Source organism: Macaca fascicularis, chromosome 19, assembly GCF_037993035.2.
Source record: "Macaca fascicularis isolate 582-1 chromosome 19, T2T-MFA8v1.1".
NCBI lineage: Eukaryota > Metazoa > Chordata > Mammalia > Primates > Cercopithecidae > Macaca > Macaca fascicularis.
This window is the reverse complement of record NC_088393.1, coordinates 23,426,534-23,435,357: the sequence shown is the minus strand read 5'-3', so window position 1 is coordinate 23,435,357 and position 8,824 is coordinate 23,426,534. Positions and strand designations below refer to the sequence as shown.

The window sequence follows — 8,824 nt, the reverse complement described above, 5'->3', positions numbered from 1 at the left end:
CGGGGTTTCACCACGTTAGTCAGGCTGGTCTCGAACTCCTGACCTTGTGTTCCTCCTGTCTTGGCCTACCAAAGTGCTGGGATTACAGGCGTAAGCCACTGCGCCTGGCCTAAACCTTTTATTTTATTTTCTTTTTGAAGACATGGTCTCACTCTGTTGTGCAGACTGGAGTGCAATGGCATGATCTCAGCTCACTGCACCCTCAACCTCCCAGGCTCAAGCAATCCTCTTTTACGTTAGCCCCCCACGTAGCTGAGACTACAGGTACACACCACCAGGCCTGGCTAATTTTTTTTTTTTTTTTGTATTTTTTGTAGAGATGGGGTCTTGCCATGTTGCGCTGGGTGGCCTCAGACTTTTGAACTCAGGCTGTTTACCTGCCTCGGCCTCCCAAAGTGCTGAGATTACAGGTGTGAGTCACCATGGCCAGCCATACCATATTTTCTTTATCCGGTATACAATTGAGAAGCATTTAGGTTGATTCCATATCTTTGTTATTGTGAATAGTACTGCAATGAACATGTGTATGTCTTTATGATAGAATAATTTGTATTTTACTGGGTATATGCCCAATTATGAGGTTGCTGGGTGAAAAGGTAATTCTGTTTTAGTTCTGTGAGGAATCGTCACACTGCTTTTTATAATGAACTAATTTACACTCCCACTGGTATAAGCATTCCTGTTTCTCTGTAACCTTGCCAGCATCTGTTATCTTTTGACTTTGTAATAGCCATTCTCACTGGTGTGAGATGATATTTCACTGTGGTTTTTCTTTGAATTTCTCTAATGATTGATTAGTGATGAGCATTTTTTATATGCTTGTTAGCCACATGTATGTCTTCTTTGAAAAAAAACATCTTTTTCATGTTTTTTGTTTACCTTTTAGTGAGGTCTTTTTTTTTTCTGTAAACTTGTTTACCTATGGATATTGGACTTTTGTCAAAAGCATAGTTTGCAAATATTTTCTTCTATTCTGTGTGTTGTTTGTTTACTGTGTTGATGGTTTCCTTTGCTGTGAAGAAGCTTTTTAGCTTAATTAGCTTCTGTTTGTCAATTATTACTTTTGTTGCAATTGCTTCTGATATCTTTATTTTAAAATTTTTGCCGGCTTCTATGTCTAGAATGGTATTTCATGGATTTTTTTAAATATATAATTTGACGTTTTACATTTAAATCTTTATCTTGAGTTGATTTTTGTATATAGTGTAATGAAAGGGTCCAGTTTCAATCTTCTACATAGTGCTAGCTAGGTATTCCAGTATCATTTGTTAAATAGGGAATTCTCTCCAGATTCCTCTTGTTAACTTTGCCAAAGACTAGATAGTTGTGAGTGTGTGGCATTATTATGGGCTGTCTGTTGTGTTGGTCTATGAGTTTGTTTTTGTACCAGTACTATGTTGCTTTGTTTACTGTACCCTGTAGTACAGTTTGAATTCAGGTAATGACTTCAGCTTTGTTCTTTTTGGTTATGATTGGCTTGGCTATTTGGGCCCTTTTTTCGTTCCACAATTGTAAAATTTGTTGTTTTGTTTTTTTCATTCTGTTAAGAAATACTTTTGGTAGTTTGATAAAAATAGCAAATCTGTAATTTTTTGGCAGTATGACCATTTTAATAATACTGATCTTTTCTTTCTTTCTTTTTTTTTTTTGAGATGGAGTCTTGCTCTGTCACCCAGGCTAGAGTGCAGTGTTATGATTTCGGTTCACTGTGACTTCTGCCTCCCGGGTTCAGGCAGTTCTCTGCCTCAGCTTCCCGAGTAGCTGAGATTACAGATGCCTGCCACCACGCCCGGCTAATTTTTGTATTTTTAGTAGAGATGGGGTTTCACCATGTTGGCAGGCTGGTCTCGAACTCCTGACCTCGTGATCCATCCACTTCAGCCTCCCAAAGTGTTGGGATTACAGGTGTGAGCCACTTTGCCTGGCCAATATTGATCTTTTCTATCCATGAGCGTAAAATGATTTTCCATTTCTCTGTGTCATCTCTGACTTTTTTTTTTTTTTTTTTTTTTTGAGACGGAGTTTTGCTCTTTTTGCCCAGGTTGGAGTACGATGGCACAATCTCGGCTCACCACAACCTCCGCCTCCCAGGTTCAAGCGATTCTCCTGCCTCAGCCTCCCGAGTAGCTGGGATTACAGGCACCCACCACCCCAGCTCATTTTGTATTTTTAGTAGATACGGGGTTTCTCCATATGGGTCAGGCTGGTCTTGAACTACCGACCTCAGGTGATCAGCCCGCCTCGGCCTCCCAACGTGCTGGGATTACAGGTGTAAGCCACTGCGCCTGGCCCTTCTCTGAGTTCTTTAAGCAGTGTTTTCAGTGTTGTCATAAAGATCTTTCACCTCCCTGGTTAGCTATAGTCCTAGATATTTTGTTCTTCTTGTAGTGATTGTGAATTGGATTCCATTTTTGATTTGTCTTTTGGCATGCTTTTTTTTTTTTTTTTTTGATTTACAGGGATGCTGCTAATTTTTGTATAGTTATTTTGTATTCTGAAATTTTACTGAAATTTTTTGTCAGTTTGAAAAGCTTTTCTGCCAAGATTATAGGGTTTTTCAGATACAGCATTATGTCATCTGTAAACAGAAATAAGTTTTGACTTCCTCTCTTCCTGTTTGTATGCCTTTTATTTTTTATCTTGCCTAATTGCTCTGGCCAGGACTTCCAATTTTATGCTGAATAGGAGTGTTGAGAGGAGGCATCCTTGTCTTGTGCCAGTTTTCAAAGAAAAATGATTCCAGGTTATGTGTATTCAGTATGTTGGCTGTGGGTTTGTGATAGATAACTCATTATTATTATTTATTTTATTTTGTTTTTTATTTTTGAGACGAAGTCTCGCTCTGTTGCCCAGGCTGGAGTGCAGTGGTACGATCTCGGCTCACTGCAAGCTCTGCCTCTTGGGTTCACACCATTTTCCTGCCTCAACCTCCCGAGTAGCTGGGACTATAGGCGCCCGCCACCATGCCCGGCTAGTTTTTTTGTATTTTTAGTAGAGATGAGGTTTCACTCTGTTAACCAGGATGATCTCGATCTCCCGACCTCTTGATCCTCCTGCCTCAGCCTCCCAAAGTGCTGGGATTACAGGCATGAGCCACTGCTCCCAGCCGATAATTCATTATTTTGAAGTATGCACCTTCCATGCCTAGTTTGTTGAGGCTTTTTAACATAAAAATGTTAAATTATATTGATAGCCTTTTCTGCATCTATTGACATAATTTTGTGCTTTCTGTCTTTAGTTCTGTTTACGTGATGATCACATTTTTAATTCATCTGTGATTTTTTTTTTTCTTTTTTCTTTTTTTTGAGACGGAGTCTCGCTCTGTTGCCCAGGCTGGAGTGCAGTGGCGCCATCTCAGCTCACTGCAACCTCTGCCTCTAGGTTCCTGCCTCAGCCTCCCAAGCAGCTGGATTACAGGTGCCAGCTACCACTCCTGGCTAATTATTGTATTTTTAGTAGAGATGGGGTTTAACCATGGTGGCCAGGCTGGTCTTGAACTCCTGACCTCAGGTGATCACCTGCCTCATCCTCCCAAAGTGCTGGGATTACAGGCGTGAGCCACCACACCCCACCTCACGTATGTTGAATTAGCCTTGCATCCCCAAAATAAACCCTACTTGATCATAATCGGTTAGGTTTTTGGTGTCCTGCTCAATTTGGTTTGCCAATATTTTGTTGATAATTTTTCTTTCTTTTTTTTTTTTTAAGATTTTACTCCTGCAATTCTTGATCTTTTGTATAGTTTTTCATGTCAAAATCTTCCATTCAGAAATGATTTTGGTTATTTCTTGTCTTCTGCTAGCTAAGGGGTTGATTTGCTCTTGCTTCACTCAGTCTTTTATTTATGATGTCAGGTTGTTAAGCTGAAGTCTGACTTTTCAATATAAGCATTTAATGCTATAAATTTTTCTCCGAACACTGCCTTAACTGTGTTGCAAAAATTCAGGTATGTTGTATCTTTGTTCTCATTTTTTTTTTTTTTTTGAGACGGGGTCTCGCTCTGTCGCCCAGGCTGGAGTGCAGTGGCCAGATCTCAGCTCACTGCAAGCTCCGCCTTCCGGGTTCCCGCCATTTTCCTGCCTCAGCCTCCCGAGTAGCTGGGACCACAGGCGCCGCCACCTCGCCCGGCTAATTTTTTGTGTTTTTAGTAGAGACGGGGTTTCGCCGTGTTAGCCAGGATGGTCTCGATCTCCTGACCTCGTGATCCGCCCGTCTCGGCCTCCCAAAGTGCTGGGATTACAGGCTTGAGCCACCACGCCCGGCCTTTGTTCTTTTTTTTTTTTTTCAAAGAACTTCTTGGTTCTTGCCTTAATTTCATTATTTACCCAAAAGTAATTCAAGTGCAGGTTGTTTAATTTCCATGTAATTGTATGATTCAAGTGATTTTCTTTGTATTGAATTACATTTTTATCAAGCTGTGGCCTCTGTGTGTGGTTCTAGAGTATGTGGCATGTAATGAGAAGACTATACTATGTTGTTTTTAGATGGAGAGAGTTGTAGAAGTCTATTAGGACTGTTTAGTCACGTGTTGAGTTTAGGTCTTAATATCTTTGTTAATTTTCTGCCTCAATAATGTGTCTGTTAGTGCCCGTGGGTGTTGTAGACTCCCACTATTATTGTGTCAGTATCTCTGACAGCTTGATTTATTTATGTGCACCCATCAATTTATTATAGCACCTTTCTCTCTTCTGCTTTTTTACCATAAACATTCTTTCAGGTTCACAATTCAGATGTCCAAGATTTCAAGAACATGTCCAGTGACCTGGTTGTTTTAGGAGAAAATGTAAATTAAAAATAAGAGGCTTTATTCACATACATGAAAGTAAGGGAGGATATTTTGTTCATCTGTTTTATTAAAGCATTTAGACTGTATGTAGATATTTTTCTCTGCTTTTTTGAAATATATGTAAATTACGTTAACAGCTAAATAAACCTTTTGTCATTCTTTTTTTTTTTTTTTTTTTTTTTTTTTTTTTGAGACGGAGTCTCGCTCTGTCGCCCAGGCTGGAGTGCAGTGGCCAGATCTCAGCTCACTGCAAGCTCCGCCTCCCGGGTTCCCGCCATTTTCCTGCCTCAGCCTCCCGAGTAGCTGGGACCACAGGCGCCGCCACCTCGCCCGGCTAATTTTTTGTGTTTTTAGTAGAGACGGGGTTTCGCCGTGTTAGCCAGGATGGTCTCGATCTCCTGACCTTGTGATCCGCCCGTCTCGGCCTCCCAAAGTGCTGGGATTACAGGCTTGAGCCACCGCGCCCGGCTGTCATTCTTTTTGACTCAGGATTGTCTTTATTTGTAACTTGAGATTCATTGCTTTGTTTTTGCTTTGGCAAAGGTTTATTTTTCAAATTTTCGGTTAAAAGTACACATAGATTTGTTCAGAGTAAAGCTCATTTTAGGAGCACATGAAAGTTGGACACAAAGGTAGAATTAAATTTAGCAATACAGAATGATAAATACTAAAAGATACATAAGTTCTTTTGACAGAAACTTGATTATCCAAGGTAATTATTTGCATGCTGAAGTACTTACAATGCAAAAGGAAGGGTGGGGTGCGGTGGCTCACTTCTGTAATCCCAGCGCTTTGGGAGGCCAAGGTGGGCAGATCATTTGAGGTCAGGAGTTCAAGAACAGCTTGACCAACATGGTAAGATCCTGACTTTACAAAAAATACAAAAACAAAAAAAAACAAAACCGTCAGCCAGGCATGGTGGTGCATGCCTGTAGTTCCAGCTACTTAGGAGGCTGAGGCAGAAGAATAGCTTGAACCTGGGAGGCAGAGGTTGCAGTAATTGCAGATCTCACCACTGCACTCCAGCCTGGGCAATAGAGCGAGACTCTATCTCAAAATAATAATAATAATAAATTAATTAATTAATAAAAATAAATGCAGACTCAGTCACATATTGCTGCTTTCTGTTTTCTCTGTAAACTTTAAAAAGCCACTGGGCACGGTGGCTCATGCCTGTAATCCCAGCACTTTGGGAGGCCAAGGCGGGTGGATCACCTGAGATCAGGAGTTCGAGATGAGCCTGACCAATATGGTGAAATCCCATCTCTACTAAATACAAAAAATTAGCCAGGCATGGTGGTGCATACCTGTAGTCCCAGCTACTTGGGAGGCTGAGGCTGGAGAATTGCTTGAACCCAGGAGGCAGAGGTTGCAGTGAGCCAAGATTGCACCATTGCACTCCAGCCTGGGCAGCAAGAGCAAAACTCTGTCTAAAAAAAAAAACACAAAACAAAACAAAACAAAAAACTTTAAAAAGCCAACAAAGATTATGATGCTTTAGGATGGAGATTGGTTGTTTTCATTTGTTCCAGAAGTAATTGTGTTGTGACAAGAGTGCCAAGTGTAGGAGACTCTGTACTGCGCCTGCTTCTCTAACTAATGCTAATGATGAGCCTAGGGGAGGTCAGCCTTGACAGGGGACTTATTTAAAACACCCTCTCATGGACCCTTTCCATACCTGCAGAATCACATTACATAGAGTGAGACCAACATTACCAAGTGATTTATAAGCTCATTAAATAAAGCTTGAGAGGCAATGCTTAGTTAATGTGCAGGTTTATTACATAGGTGTATGTGTGCCATGGTGGTTTGCTGCACGCATTGACCCTTCTAGGTGCCCTCCCCTTGCCCCCGACTTCACAACAGGCCCTGGTGTGTGTTATTCCCCTCCCTGTACCCATGTGTTCTCATTGTTCAACTACCACTTATGAGTGAGAACATGTAGTTTTTGGTTTTCTAGCCCTGTGTTAGTTTGCTGAGGATGATGACTTCCAGCTTAATCCATGTTCCTACAAAGGACATGATCTCATTTCTTTGTATGGCTGCACAGTATTCCATGGTGTGTATGTACCACATTTTATTTGTCAAGTCTGTCATTGATGGGCATTTGGGTTGGTTCCATGTCTTTCCCATTGTAAATAGTGCTGCAATAAAAATTCGTGTGCGAGTGGGTAGCCAGGTTTCCGAGAGTGCAGGGAGGTCGGCGGGTCAGGGCAGCCTGGGGCCCAACGCCATGTCCCGGAACCTGCGCACCGCGCTCATTTTCGGCAGCTTCATCTCCCTGATCGGCGCCGCCTTCTATCCCATCTACTTCCGACCCCTAATGAGACTGGAAGACTACAGGAGGTAGCAAGCCATAAATCGGGCTGGAATTGTTCAAGAGGATGTGCAGCCACCAGGGTTAAAAGTGTGGTCTGATCCATTTGGCAGGAAATGAGAAGGCTGTCACCAGCTCTGATTAAGAAAGGAGATTTCTTGATGCTTTCAATTCTGCATGGGGTACAGTCAGTCACCTCATCGGAGAATGATGGCTGGAGAAGAAAACTCCGTAATACCATAAATAAGAGTGTTTGTAATAAAAGACTGTGCACAAGGATTAATATTTCCCTTCTTAAGTATCAAAAGAACTCTGGAACAAATTATACCATTAGGAAGGTTTTCGTGATTCAGTTGATTTTCCAAAAATGAAGCTATCTCACCCAGCTGGGTTTGGAGCAATCTGCTTATTATTCTGTCGTTACCACTTACTCAAGCGAGCTGTGATATGAATACAAGCAACCAGTGGGCTCGGGAAGGTCCGGGTCTATTTTGCCGTCTTCCAGATAAGAGATTTCAGTAAAAAACTGCCATGCTGAGCTGCCTTATAGAGCTCTTTGAAAATGTTCAAGTTGATAAAGCTCTTTGAGGACAAGGTACTTCGTGCACCTCATGCTGAAGATTGCACCATGTTGGAAAATAAATATGAAGCAAGTCAAACTAGATGCATACACTTGTGTAGAAATCAATAATCAATTAATAGAAGTGAAAAACATTAAAATGATTTAAAAAAAAATTCGTGTGCATGTGTCTTTATAGTAGAATGATTTGTATTTCTTTTGAGTATATTCCCAGTAATGGGATTGCTGGGTCAAATGGTATTTCTGGTTCTAGATCCTTGAGGAATCACCACACTGTCTTCCACGATGGTTGAACTAATATACATTCTCACCAACAGTGTAAAAGCGTTCCTATTTCTCCACAGCCTCACCAGCATCTATTGTTTCTTTTTAATAATCACCATTCTGACTGGTGTGAGATGGTATCTTATTGTGGTTTTGATTTATATTTCATCTAATGATGTTGAGCAGCTTTTCATATATTTGTTGGCCACATAAATTGCCTTCTTCTGAGAAGTGTGTGTTCATCTTTTGCCGCCCCCCCCCCCTTTTTTTTTGTGAGATAGAGTCTCACTCTGTCTCCCAGGCCGGAGTGCAGTGGCATGATCTCTGCTCACTGCAACCTCTACCTCCTGGGTTCAAGCCATTCTCCTGCCTCAGTCTATCGAGTAGCTGGGACTACAGACGTCCACTACCATGCCCAGCTAATTTTTGTATTTTTAGTAGATGAGGGGTTTCACCATATTGGCCAGGCTGGTCTTGAACTCCTGGCCTCGAATGAGCTACCCATCTCAGCCTCTGAAACTGGTGGGATGACAGGCGTGAGCCACCACGCCCAGCTTTTGCTCGGTTTTTGATGGATTTTTTTTTTTTTGTAAATTTTTTAAAGTTTCTTGTAAATTCTGGATATTAGACCTTTGTCAGATGGGTAGATTGCAAACATTTTCTCCCATTCTGTAGGTTGCCTGTTCACTCTGATGATAGTTTCTTTTTCGGTGTAGAGGCTCTTTAGTTTAACTAGGTCTTATTCTTCAATTTTGGCGTCTGTTGCAGTTGCTTTTGGCATTTTCATCACGAAGTCTTTGCCCATGCCTATGTCCCGAATGGTATTGCCTAGGTTTTCTTCTAGGGTTTTTATGGTTTTGGGTTTTACATTTAAGTC

The 8,824-nt window shown here is 41.4% G+C and overlaps 1 protein-coding gene across 1 annotated transcript; it reads left to right on the top strand.

Moving 5' to 3' along the window:
- The first annotated feature begins 6,984 nt into the window (after positions 1-6,984).
- On the top strand, positions 6,985-7,766 carry LOC102143228 (small integral membrane protein 20). The gene has a single exon (XM_005588600.5). The coding sequence runs from the start codon at positions 7,020-7,022 to the stop codon at positions 7,134-7,136; it is 117 nt and encodes a 38-aa protein (XP_005588657.3). The 5' UTR covers positions 6,985-7,019; the 3' UTR covers positions 7,137-7,766.
- Positions 7,767-8,824: the final 1,058 nt, after the last annotated feature.